A 14,202-nucleotide genomic window follows, 5' to 3' on the forward strand; every position below is an offset into this window, starting at 1 on the left:
GGCCCCGACCAATCGCGGCGTGTCGTTTCTGATCGAAGCCCCGCCCACTCTCTGGCCTCATTGGACCGAGGCCCCGCCCACCCGCAGCATTCGGCGAGGCCCCGCCCACTCTCTGGCCTCATTGGACCGAGGCCCCGCCCACCCGCAACATTCGGCGAGGCCCCGCCCACTCTCTGGCTTTATTGGACCAAGGCCCCGCCCACCTGCAACATTCGGTGAGGCCCCGACCAATCGCGGCGTGTCGTTCCTGATCGAAGCCCCGCCCACTCTCTGGCCTCATTGGTCCGAGACCCCGCCCAATCGCAGCGTCCCATTCCTGCTGGAGGCCCCGCCCACTCTCTAGTCTAGTCTCCAGACTTGCCCAAAGTCACCCAGTTGACAAGCGGCGGAGGCGGGATTCGAACCCACGACCTCTGACTCCAAAGCCCGGGCTCTTTCCACTGAGCTCCGCTGCTTCTCAGAATGATGGCACTTGTTAAGCGCTTACTACGTGCCAAGCACTGTTCTAAGCCCTGGGAAGGATACAAGGACATCAGGTTGTCCCCCGTGGGGCTCACAGTCCGAATCCCCATTTGACAGATGAGGGAACTGAGGCCCAGAGAAGTGACTTGCCCAAGGTCACACAGCAGACGTGTGGCGGAGTCAGGATTAGAACCCACGACCTCTGACTCCCAATCCCGGGCTCTGGCCACTGAGCCACGCGGCTTAACCAATACATTCATGATTATGATTGTTACGAAGATTATAAACTTGAAAGCAGAGATGACATCTACTATACAGTACCCTCCGAGGCACTTAGTACAGTGTTCCGCACACAGTAGGCGCCCAATAATAATAATGATGATGATATTTGTTAAGCGCTTATTACGTGCGGAGCATTGTTCTAAGCGCTGGAGGGTTACAGGGTGATCAGGTTGTCCCCCGTGGAGCTCACAGTCTTCATCCCCATTTTACAGATGAGGTCACTGAGGCCCAGAGAAGTGAAGTGACTTGCCCAAGGTCACCCAGCTGACAATTGGTGGAGCCGGGATTCGAACCCATGACCTCTGACTCCCAAGCCCGGGCTCTGGCCACTGAGCCATGCTGCTTAACCAATACATTCATGATTATGATTATTACAAAGATTGTAAACTTGAAAGCAGAGACGTCTACTATACAGTACCCTCCGAGGCACTTAGTACAGTGTTCTGCACACAGTAAGCGCCCGATAATAATAATGATGATGATATTTGTTAAGCGCTTACTATGTGCGGAGCACTGTTCTAAGCGCTGGGGGGGATACAGGGTGATCAGGTTGTCCCACGGGGGGCTCACAGTCTTCATCCCCATTTGACAGATGAGGGAACTGAGGCAAAGAGAAGTTAAGTGGCTTGCCCAAGGTCACCCAGCTGACAAGTGGCGGAGCCGAGACTCGAATCCATGACCTCTGACTCCCAAGCCCGGGCTCTGGCCACTGAGGCTGCTTAACCAATACCATCATGATTATGATTATTACGAAGAGTGTAAACTTGAAAGCAGAGATGGGGTCTATTATGCAGTACCCTCCGAGGCACTTAGTACAGTGTTCCGCACATAGTAAGCGCTTAATAATAATAATAATGATATTTGTTAAGCACTTACTATGTGCGTAGCACTGTTCTAAGCGCTGGGGGGGATACAAGGTGATCGGATTGTCCCACAGTCTTCATCCCCATTTGACAGATGAGGGAACTGAGGCCCAGAGAAGTGAAGTGACTTGCCCAAAGTCACCCAGCTGACAATTGGTGGAGCCGGGATTCGAACCCATGACCTCTGACTCACAAGCCCGGGCTCTGGCCACTGAGCCACGCTGTTTAACCAATACCATCATGATTATTATTATTACAAAGAGTGTAAACTTGAAAGCAGAGACGGCGTCTACTATGCGTTACCCTCCGAGGCACTTAGTACAGTGTTCCACACACAGTAAGCGCTCAATAATAATAATAATGATGATGATATTTGTTAAGCGCTTACTATGTGCGGAACACTGTTCTAAGCGCTGGGGGGGGGGATACAAGGTGATCGGATTGTCCCACAGTCTTCATCCCCATTTGACAGATGAGGGAACTGAGGCCCAGAGAAGTGAGGTGACTTGCCCAAAGTCACACAGCTGACAATTGGTGGAGCCGGGATTTGAACCCCTGACCTCTGACTCCAAAGCCCGGGCTCTTTCCTCTGAGCCACGCTGCTTACTATGTGCCAAGCACTGTTCTAAGCACCGGGGAGGTTAGAAGGTGATCAGGTTGTCCCACGTGGGGTTTACAGTCTTAACCCCCATTTTACAGATGAGGTAACATCCCCCCCGCCTTATCTCCTTCCCTTCCCCACAGCACCTGTATACATGTATATATGTTTGTACGGATTTATTACTCTATTTTACTTGTACATATTTATTCTATTTATTTTATTCTGTTAATATGTTTTGTTTTGTTGTCCGTCTCCCCCTTCTAGACTGTGAGCCCACTGTTGGGTAGGGACCGTCTCTAGACGCTGCCAACTTGGACTTCCCAAGCATTTATATATGTATATATGTTTGTACGTATTTATTACTCTATTTATTTATTTTACTTGTACATATCTATTCTATTTATTTTATTCTGTTAATATGTTTGGTTTTGTTCTCCATCTCCCCCTTCTAGACTGTGAGCCCACTGTTGGGTAGGGACCGTCTCTAGATGTTGCCAACTTGGACTTCCCAAGCGCTTATATATGTATATATGTTTGTACGTATTTATTACTCTATTTATTTATTTTACTTGTACATATCTATTCTATTTATTTTATTCTGTTAATATGTTTGGTTTTGTTCTCTGTCTCCCCCTTCTAGACTGTGAGCCCACCATTGGGTAGGGACCGTCTCTAGACGTTGCCAACTTGGACTTCCCAAGCGCTTATATATGTATATATGTTTGTACGTATTTATTACTCCATTTATTTATTTATTTTACTTGTACATATCTATTCTATTTATTTTATTAATACGTTTTGTTTTGTTCTCTGTCTCCCCCTTCTAGACTGTGAGCCCACTGTTGGGTAGGGACCGTCTCTAGATGTTGCCAACTTGGACTTCCCAAGCGCTTATATATGTATACATGTTTGTACGTATTTATTACTCTATTTATTCATTTATTTTACTTGTACATATCTATTCTATTTATTTTATTGTGTTAATACGTTTTGTTTTGTTCTCTGTCTCCCCCTTCTAGGCTGTGAGCCCACCGCTGGGTAGGGACCGTCTCCAGATGTTGCCAACTTGGACTTCCCAAGCGCTTAGTCCAGTGCTCTGCACACAGTACGCGCTCAATAAATACGATTGATTGATTGATTGATTTCAATAAATACGATTAATTGATTGCTTAGTCCAGTGCTCTGCACACAGTAAGCGCTCAATAAATACGATTGAATGAATGAATTCCTATTACATCGCATTACTATTACAATGACTGTAAACTTGAAGGCCGAGACGGCTACGTCGTACCCTCGGGAGAAGCAGCGTGGCTCAGTGGAAAGAGCCCGGGCTTTGGAGTCAGAGGTCGTGGGTTCAAATCCCGACTCCGCCAATGGCCAGCTGGGTGACTTTGGGCGAGTCACTTCACCTCTCTGGGCCTCAGTTCCCTCATCTGTCATCATCATCATCATCATCAATCGTATTTATTGAGCGCTTGCTATGGGCAGAGCACTGTACTAAGCGCTTGGGAAGTACAAATTGGCAACATAGAGAGACAGTCCCTACCCAACAGTGGGCTCGCGGTCTAAAATGGGGATGAAGACTGGGAGCCCCCCGTGGGACAACCTGATCACCTTGTTGGAACAGCGCTTTGCACATAGTAAGCGCTTCATAAATGCCCTTATTGTTATTAGGACAGCGTCCCGCACCCAGTAGGCGCTCAATCAGTCCAATCGCCCGAAGGATGGGCCGAATGACCACTTTATGGAGCAGGGCATCAGCCGGCATAGGCGGTGTCGTCGACGCTGTCGCTGTCGGCGGAGGAGGAGAGCTGGCCGGCCGGGGTGCAGGCCGGGCAGCGGCGGCCCACGTCGCCCCAGCAGGCCGGGCAGTACAGAGCCCCGCACCCCGGGGTGGGGCAGGGCAGTGAGCTGGACGTCTCCGGGGCCTGGCACACCACGCAGCTACGGCCCAGCCAGCGGTCCAGCAGCCGGACCAGGCCCGGGCACCGACGGGAACAGGCGTCCGGGAGGCGATGCCGCTGGCCGGAGCGGGAAGGGAGGACGGGGTCAGCCGGGAAAAAAGAAGATCTTAGACACCCAAGGGGGGCTCTGAATCCCACCTCCACCCACCCGTCTGGCTCCGGAGACCGGGGCGGGGGGTACCGCAATAATAATAAAAATAATAATAGAGAAGCCGCGTGGCTTAGTGGAAAGCCTAGACTGTGAGCCCGCTGTTGGGTAGGGACCGGCTCTGTATGTTCCCAACTTGTACTGCCCAAGCGCTTAGTCCGGTGCTCAGCTGTGTGGCTTTGGGCAAGTCACTTGACTTCTCTGGGCCTCAGTGACCTCATCTGGAAAAGGGGGATTAAACCTGCTGAGAGCTCACCTCCTCCAGGAGGCCTTCCCACACTCGGCCCCTTCCTTCCTCTCCCCCTCGTCCCCCTCTCCATCCCCCCCATCTTACCTCCTTCCCTTCCCCACAGCACCTGTATATATGGATAGATGTTTGTACAGATTTATTACTCTATTTATTTATTTTACTTGTACATCTCTATCCTATTTATTTTATTTTGTTAGTATGTTTGGTTTTGTTCTCTGTCTCCCCCTTTTAGACTGTGAGACCACTGTTGGGTAGGGACTGTCTCTGTATGTTCTCAATTTGTACTTCCCAAGCACTTAGTACAGTGCTCTGCACATAGTAAGTGCTCAATAAATACGATTGATGATGATGATGATGATGAATGAATGAATGAATGACGGAATGAAGGATCATCATCATCATCAATCGTATTTATTGAGCACTTACTGTGTGCAGAACACTCTACTAAGCGCTTGGGAAGTACAAGCTGGCAGCATATAGAGACAGTCCCTACCCAACAGTGGGCTTACAGTCTGAAAGAGTTGTTTATTATTATTAATAATGGCATTTATTAAGCGCTTAATATGTGCCAAGCACTGTTTTAAGTGCTGGGGAGGTTACAAGGTGATCAGGTTGTCCCAAGGGGGGGCTCACAGTCTTAATCCCCTTTTTACAGATGAGGTAACTGAGGCCCAGAGAAGTGAAGTGACTTGCCCAAAGTTACACAGCTGACAATTGGCGGAGGCAGGATTTGAACCCATGACCTCCGACTCCAGAGCCCGGGCTCTTTTCCACTGAGCCACGCTGCTTCTCGTAAGATCCGGATCCAGGGCTTGGGAGTCAGAGGTCGTGGGTTCTAATCCCGGCTCTGCCACTCGTCAGCTGGGCGACTTTGGACAAGTCACTTCATTCATTCATTCAATCGTATTTATTGAGCGCTTACTGTGTGCAGAGCACTGGACTAAGCGCTTGGGAAGTCCGAGTTGGCAACACTTAGAGACGGTCCCTGCCCGACAGCGGGCTCACAGTCTAGAAGGGGGAGACAGAGAACAAAACAAAACATGTTAACAAAATAAAATAAATGGAATATGCACAATTAAAATAGAGTAATAACTAGAGTACTTCACTTTTCTGGGCCTCAGTTCCCTCCTCTGGAAAATGCGGATTAAAATGGTGAGCCCCCCGTGGGACAACCTGATCACCTTGTAACCTCCCCAGCGCTTAGAACTGTGCTTTGCACATAGTAAGCGCTTAATAAATGCCATCATCATTATAATTATTATTCTCTAGGCCTCAGCTCCCTCATCTGTAAAATGGGGATGAAGACTGTGAACCCCACGTGGGACAATCTGATTACCCTGTATCTCCCCCAGCGCCTAGAACAGTGCTTGGCACAGAGTAAGCGCTTAACAAATGCCATCATCATCATCATCATCATCATTATTATGGTATTTGTTAAGCGCTTACTATGTGCAAAGCACTGTTCTAAGCACTGGGGAGGTTACAAGGTGATCAGGTTGTCCCATGGGGGGCTCACAGTCTTAATCCCCATTTCACAGATGAGGGAACTGAGGCCCAGAGAATAATAATAATAATGATGATGGTATTTGCTAAGCGCTTACCAAGTGCCGAGCACTGTTCGAAACTCTGGGGTAGATCCGAGGTCATGAGGTTTTCTCAGGTGGGGCTCCCAGTCTCAATCCCCATTTGACAGATGAGGAAACTGAGGCCCAGAGAATAATAATGATGATGATGATGGCATTTGTTAAGCGCTTACTATGTGCCAAGCACTGTTCTAAACCCTGAGGTAGATGCAAAGTAATCGGGTTGTCCCCCCATGGGGCTCACAATCTTAATCCCCATTTTACAGATGAGGGAACCGAGGCCCAGAGAATAATAATAATAATGATGATGGTATTTGTTAAGCGCTTACTGTGTGCCGAGCACTGTTCGAAACTTTGGGGTAGATGCAAAGTAATCGGGTCGTCCCTCCGTGGGGCTCCCAATCTTCATCCCCATTTTCCAGATGAGGGAACTGAGGCCCGGAGAATAATAATAATGATGATGATGGTATTTGTTAAGCGCTTACTGTGTGCCGAGCACTGTTCGAAACTTTGGGGTAGATCCAAGGTCATCAGGTTGCCTCAGGTGGGGCTCCCAGTCTCAATCCCCATTTCACAGATGAGGGAACCGAGGCCCAGAGAATAATAATAATGATGATGATGGTATTTGTTAAGCTCTTACTATGTGCCAAGCACTGTTCTAAGCCCTGAGGTAGATGCAAAGCAATTGGGTTGTCATCATCATCATCATCAATCATATTTATTGAGCGCTTACTGTGTGCAGAGCACTGTACTAAGCGCTTGGGAAGAACAAGTTGGCAACATATAGAGACAGTCCCTACCCAACAGTGGGCTCACAGTCTAAAAGTCCCCCATGGGGCTCACAATCTTAATCCCCATTTTCCAGATGAGGGAACCGAGGCCCGGAGAATAATAATAATAATGATGATGGTATTTGTTAAGCACACTATGTGCCAAGCACTGTTCCAAGCCCTAAGGTAGATGCAAAGTAATCAGGTTGTCCCCCATGGGGCTCACAATCTTAATCCCCATTTTACAGATGAGGGAACTGAGGCCCAGAGAATAATAATAATAATGATGATGGTATTTAAGTGCTTACTATGTGCCAAGCGCTGTTCCAAGCGCTGAGGTAGATGCAAAGTAATCGGGTTGTCCCCCATGGGGCTCCCAATCTTAATCCCCATTTTACAGATGAGGGAACCGAGGCCCAGAGAATAATAATAATAATGATGATGGAATTTGTTAAGTGCTTACTATGTGCCAAGCACTGTTCCAAGCCCTAAGGTAGATGCAAAGTAATCGGGTTGTCCCCCATGGGGCTCCCAATCTTCATCCCCATTTTCCAGACAAGGGAACTGAGGCCCGGAGAATAATAATAACAGTGATGATGGTATCTGTTAAGCGCTGAGGTAGATGCGAAGTAATCGGGTCGTCCCCCCGTGGGGCTCCCAGTCTTCATCCCCATTTTCCAGATGAGGGAACCGAGGCTCACAGAACCGAAGCGGCTTGTCCAAAGTCACCCGGCTGACGGGGGCGGGATTTGAACCCATGACTTTGGACTCCGAAGCCCGGGCTCTTTCCACTGAGCCACGCTGCTTAACAGGTACATTGGCTGAAGAAGGGAGAATGGGGTTGTAGGACGGGGGGTTGAGGGTGGGCAGGGGGGATGCTCACCCGGGCTCCCTGGCGCTGGGCCCGCCGCACGATGTTCTTCCTCTGCAGCTTGGCGAAGGCCAGGCGACGCCTCAGACCCTCGTTGTACAGGAACAGGATGCGCTTCTTCTCCCTCTGGGGGGTCACAAAATCACTGTGGAGGACGCCCCTACGGAGGGCACCCGGGGGGCCGGGACGGTGGGCCCAGGCGGCGGGCGGCGGGCCCGGTGTTTCTAGCCCGTGAGCCCGCCGTCGGGTAGGGACCGTCTCTCGATGTTGCCAACTTGGACTTCCCAAGCGCTCTGCACATAGTCGGCGCCCAATAAATACCACTGACTGACTGAATGAATGGGCCTAGGAGATGGAGTGGGGTTGTGGGACGGGTGGGGCCGTTGGGCGTAATAATAATAATAATAATAACTGTGGGATTTGTTAAGCCCTTACTATCATCATCAATCGTATGTATTGAGCCCTTACTGCGTGCAGAGCACTGGACTAAGCGCTTGGGAAGTACAAACTGGCAACATGTAGAGCCGGGCACGGCTGGGTGACTTTGGGCAAGTCACTTCACTTCTCTGTGCCCCAGTTCCCTCATCGGTCAAATGGTTATTAAGACTGGGAGCCCCCCGTGGGACCACCTGATCACCTTGTAATAATAATAATAATGGTATTTGTTAAGCGCTTACTATGGGCCAAGCACTGTTCTAAGCGCTGGGGAGGGTACCAGGTGATCGGATTGTCCCACAGTCTTCATCCCCATTTGACAGATGAGGGAACTGAGGCCCAGAGAATCAATCAATCAATCAATCGTATTTATTGAGCGCTTACTGTGTGCAGAGCACTGGACTAAGCGCTTGGGAAGTCCAAGTTGGCAACATAGAGAGACAGTCCCTACCCAACAGTGGGCTCACGGTCTAGAAGGGGGAGACAGAGAATAAAACCAAACATACTAACAAAATAAAATAAATAGGATAGATATGTACAAGTAAAATAAATAGAGTAATAAATCTGTACAAACATATATCCATATATACAGGTGCTGTGGGCAAGGGAAGGAGGGAAGATGGGGGGATGGAGAGGGGGGCGAGGGGGAGAGGAAGGAAGGGGCTCAGTGTGGGAAGGCCTCCTGGAGGAGGTGAGCTCTCAGTAGGGCCTTGAAGGGAGGAAGAGAGCGAGCTTGGCGGATGGGCAGAATAAATATGTACAAACATATATATTGTTGCCAATTTGTACTTCCCAAGCGCTTAGTACAGTGCTCTGCACATAGTAAGCGCTCAATAAATACGATTGATGATGATGATGATGATGATCTATTTATTTATTTATTTTACTCGTACATATCTATCGTATTTAGTTTATTTTGTTAGTACGTTTGGTTTTATTCTCTGTCTCCCCCTTTTAGACCGTGAGCCCGCCGTTGGGTAGGGACTGTCTCTAGATGTTGCCAACTTGTACTTCCCAAGCGCTTAGTCCAGCGCTCTGCACATAGTAAGCGCTCAATAAATACGATTGATGATGATGATGATCTATTTATTTATTTATTTTACTCGTACATATCTATCGTATTTAGTTTATTTTGTTAGTACGTTTGGTTTTATTCTCTGTCTCCCCCTTTTAGACCGTGAGCCCACCGTTGGGTAGGGACCGTCTCTAGATGTTGCCAGCTTGGACTTCCCAAGCGCTTAGTCCAGCGCTCTGCACATAGTAAGCGCTCCATAAATACGATTGATGATGATTTTGCTAGACGTTGCCAACTTGGACTTCCCAAGTGAGCCCACCGTTGGGGTGGGGACCGTCTCTCCATGTTGCCAAGCACTTAGTCCAGTGAGCGCTCAAGAAATACGATGGATGGATTGATTGATTGATTGATTGACCGAATGACTCTTCTACCCAAGGAGGTTGGCAGGGGGTGGACTGGCGAGGCCGGGGGTGGGAGGAACGGGGTGGTCCGGGCACCTTGGGGAAGTAGAAGGAAGCGATGACCCGTCGAAGCCGGTAGCCGTAGGCCTGGAGGAGGCAACAGAGCAGCAGCAGGCCGGCGGGCAGGCACACGCGGGCGTACCCTTGGGCGTCCAGCCCACGAGGCTCGGGCAGGCAGGCTGGCGAGGGGGTAGAGGCCGGGCCCGGGGGTCAGACCCTCCGCCGGGTGGTCCCCTGCCCCCGTCCCCCCACCGGCCTCCCCGCCGGGCCGGGCCTCACGGGTGTTGTCGGTGTCCACGCGGGTCGAGGACGACGTGTTGAGGGCACCGACCGTGGTGCGGAGGAGACGGGCCAGCAGCGAGTCGCCGCCCACCTTCACCTCCAGCTGGTGGCTGCCTGGGACCCAAAGATGAAAGATAATAATAACTCTATTTATTTATTTATTTATTTATTTATTTATTTGTGCATTTATTTATTCATTCATTCATTCATTCATTTATTTATGTGTGTATTTATTTATTTATTTATTTATTTATTCGTTTATTCATTCATTCATTTATTTATGTGTGTGTTTGCTTATTTATTTATTTATTTATTTATTTATTTATTTGTGTATTTATTTATTCATTCACTCATTCATTTATTTATTTATGTGTGTATTTATTTATTTATTTATTTATTCATTTATTCATTCATTCATTTATTTATGTGTGTGTTTGTTTATTTATTTATTTATTTATTCATTTATTTATTTATTTATTTATTTATTTGTTTTGCTTGTACATCTCTATTCCATTTATTTTCTTTTGTTAGTATGTTTGGTTTATGTATCCATCTCTGCCTAAAGAGAGATTTATCTATCTTTTGTTCTCTGTCTCCCCCTTTCGATAATAATAATAATAATAATAATGGCATTTATTAAGCGCTTCCTCTGTGCAAAGCACTGTTCTAAGCGCTGGAGAGGGGGATACAAGGTGATCAGGTTGGCCCACGGCGGGGGCTCACGCTCTTAATCCCCATTTGACAGATGAGGGGACTGAGGCCCAGAGAAGTGAAGCGACTCGCCCAAAGTCACACAGCTGACAAGGGGCGGAGCCGGGATTTGAACCCATGACCTCCGACTCCAAAGCCCGGGCTCGTTCCACTGAGCCACGCTGCTTCCCCACGCTGCTTTTAGACTGTGAGCCCACTGTTGGGTAGGGACTGTCTCTAGAACTCTCCTCCCTCCTCTCAAGTGCTACTCCGGCCACCTGTGCTTCTGACCCCATTCCCTCTCATCTTCTGAAATCTCTCGCTCCATCCCTTCTCCCCTCCTTAACTTCCATCTTCAACCGCTCACTCTCCACTGGTTCCTTCCCCTCTGCCTTCAAACATGCCCATGTCTCTCCCATCCTAAAAAAACCCTCTCTTGACCCCACCTCACCTTCTAGTTATCGTCCCATATCCCTCCTACCATTCCTTTCCAAACTCCTTGAACGAGTTGTCTACACGCGCTGCCTAGAATTCCTCAACAACAACTCTCTCCTCGACCCCCTCCAGTCTGGCTTCCGTCCCCTTCATTCCACGGAAACTGCGCTCTCAAAGGTCACCAATGACCTCCTGCTTGCCAAATCCAACGGCTCATACTCTGTCCTAATCCTCCTCGACCTCTCAGCTGCCTTTGACACTGTGGACCACCCCCTTCTCCTCCACACGTTATCTGACCTTGGCTTCACAGACTCCGTCCTCTCCTGGTTCTCCTCTTATCTCTCCGGTCGTTCTTTCTCCGTCTCTTTTGCAGGCTCCTCCTCCCCCTCCCATCCTCTTACTGTGGGGGTTCCCCAAGGTTCAGTGCTTGGTCCCCTTCTGTTCTCAATCTACACTCACTCCCTTGGTGACCTCATTCGCTCCCACGGCTTCAACTATCACCTCTACGCTGATGACACCCAGATCTACATCTCTGCCCCTGCTCTCTCCCCCTCCCTCCAGGCTCGCATCTCCTCCTGCCTTCAGGACATCTCCATCTGGATGTCCGCCCGCCACCTAAAGCTCAACATGTCGAAGACTGAGCTCCTTGTCTTCCCTCCCAAACCTTGTCCTCTCCCTGACTTTCCCATCTCTGTTGACGGCACTACCATCCTTCCCGTCTCACAAGCCCGCAACCTTGGTGTCATCCTCGACTCCGCTCTCTCGTTCACCCCTCACATCCAAGCCGTCACCAAAACCTGCCGGTCTCAGCTCCGCAACATTGCCAAGATCCGCCCTTTCCTCTCCATCCCAACCGCTACCCTGCTCATTCAAGCTCTCATCCTATCCCGTCTGGACTACTGCACTAGCCTTCTCTCTGATCTCCCATCCTCGTGTCTCTCTCCACTTCAATCCATACTTCACGCTGCTGCCCGGATTATCTTTGTCCAGAAACGCTCTGGACATATTACTCCCCTCCTCAAAAACCTCCAATGGCTACCGATCAATCTGCGCATCAGGCAGAAACTCCTCACCCTGGGCTTCAAGGCTCTCCATCACCTCGCCCCCTCCTACCTCCCCTCCCTTCTCTCCTTCTCCAGCCCAGCCCGCACCCTCCGCTCCTCCACCACTAATCTCCTCACTGCACCTCGCTCTCGCCTGTCCCGCCGTCGACCCCCGGCCCACGTCATCCCCCGGGCCTGGAATGCCCTCCCTCTGCCCATCCGCCAAGCTAGCTCTCTTCCTCCCTTCAAGGCCCTGCTGAGAGCTCACCTCCTCCAGGAGGCCTTCCCAGACTGAGCCCCTTCTTTCCTCTCCCCCTCGTCCCCCTCTCCATCCCCCCGTCTTACCTCCTTCCCTTCCCCACAGCACCTGTATATATGTATATATGGTTGTACATATTTATTACTCTATTTATTTATTTATTTATTTATTTTACTTGTACATTTCTATCCTACTTACTTTATTTTGTTGGTATGTTTGGTTCTGTTCTCTGTCTCCCCCTTTTAGACTGTGAGCCCACTGTTGGGTAGGGACTGTCTCTATGTGATGCCAATTTGTACTTCCCAAGCGCTTAGTACAGTGCTCTGCACATAGTAAGCGCTCAATAAATACGATTGATTGATTGATTGATTAGATGTTGCCAATTTGTACTTCCCAAGTGCTTAGGACAGTGCTCTGCACATAGTAAGCGCTCAATAAATACGATTGATGATGATGATCTATTTATTTATTTATTTTACTCGTACATTTCTATTCTATTTATTTTCTTTTGTTAGTATGTTTGGTTTTGTTCTCCGTCCCCCCCCCTTTTAGACTGTGAGCCCACTGTTGGGTAGGGACTGTCTCTAGATGTTGCCAATTTGTACTTCCCAAGTGCTTAGGACAGTGCTCTGCACATAGTAAGTGCTCAATAAATACGATTGATGATGATGATCTATTTATTTATTTTACTCGTACATTTCTATTCTATTTATTTTCTTTTGTTAGTATGTTTGGTTTTGTTCTCTGTCCCCCCCCCTTTTAGACTGAGCCCACTGTTGGGTAGGGACTGTCTCTAGATGTTGCCAATTTGTACTTCCCAAGCGCTTAGGACAGTGCTGTACACATAGTAAGCGCTCAATAAATACGATTGATGATGATGATCTATTTATTTATTTATTTTACTCGTACATTTCTATTCTACTTATTTTCTTTTGTTAGTATGTTTGGTTTTGTTCTCCGTCTCCCCCTTTTAGACTGTGAGCCCACTGTTGGGTAGGGACTGTCTCTAGATGTTGCCAATTTGTACTTCCCAAGCACTTAGGACAGTGCTCTGCACATAGTAAGCGCTCAATAAATACGATTGATGATGATGATGATGATGATCTATTTATTTATTTATTTTACTTGTACTTACCTATCGCGTTTATTTTATTTTGTTAGTATGTTTGGTTTTATTCTCTGTCTCCCCCTTTTAGACTGTGAGCCCACTGTTGGGTAGGGACTGTCTCTAGATGTTGCCAATTTGTACTTCCCAAGCGCTTAGGACAGTGCTCTGCACATAGTAAGCGCTCAATAAATATGATTGATGATGATGATGATAATAATAATTATTAATAATAATATAATATAATTATATTTATATTATGGACTCTTAATAATGGACTCTTCTAGTGGTAGAAGTCATATTTCATATAATAATAATAATTATTATTATTATTATGGCATTTATTAAGCGCTTACTATGTGCAACGCACTGTTCTAAGCACTGGGGAGCTTACAAGGTGATCAGGTGGTCGCAAGGGGGGCTCACAATCTTCATCCCCATTTGACAGATGAGATAACTGGGGCACAGAGCAGTTAAGTGACTTGCCCAGAGTCACCCAGCTGACAATTGGCAGAGCCGGGATCTGAACCCATGACCTCCGACTCCAAAGCCCGGACTCTTTCCATCGAGCCGCGCTGCTTCTCCTGCCACGCTGCTTAATCATCAGTCAATCAATCGGATTTATTGAGCGCTAGCTGTGTGCAAAAATAATCATCATCATCATCAATCATATTTATTGAGCG

General features: G+C 48.3%; 1 protein-coding gene across 1 annotated transcript in view; it reads right to left on the bottom strand.

Moving 5' to 3' along the window:
• Positions 1-3,965: 3,965 nt before the first annotated feature.
• Positions 3,966-14,202, bottom strand: part of DCST1 (DC-STAMP domain containing 1) — a 50,414-nt gene continuing 40,177 nt past the window's right edge. The window contains exons 13-16 of the mRNA XM_038768492.1: positions 9,985-10,101; positions 9,742-9,884; positions 7,807-7,920; positions 3,966-4,229 (exon numbers count right to left, since the gene is read on the bottom strand). Of these exons, the coding sequence (XP_038624420.1) occupies positions 3,966-4,229; positions 7,807-7,920; positions 9,742-9,884; positions 9,985-10,101 (638 nt within the window). The remainder of the gene's footprint in view (positions 4,230-7,806; positions 7,921-9,741; positions 9,885-9,984; positions 10,102-14,202) is intronic.

Source organism: Tachyglossus aculeatus, chromosome Y4 (genome assembly GCF_015852505.1).
Source record: "Tachyglossus aculeatus isolate mTacAcu1 chromosome Y4, mTacAcu1.pri, whole genome shotgun sequence".
NCBI classification, from domain to species: domain Eukaryota; kingdom Metazoa; phylum Chordata; class Mammalia; order Monotremata; family Tachyglossidae; genus Tachyglossus; species Tachyglossus aculeatus.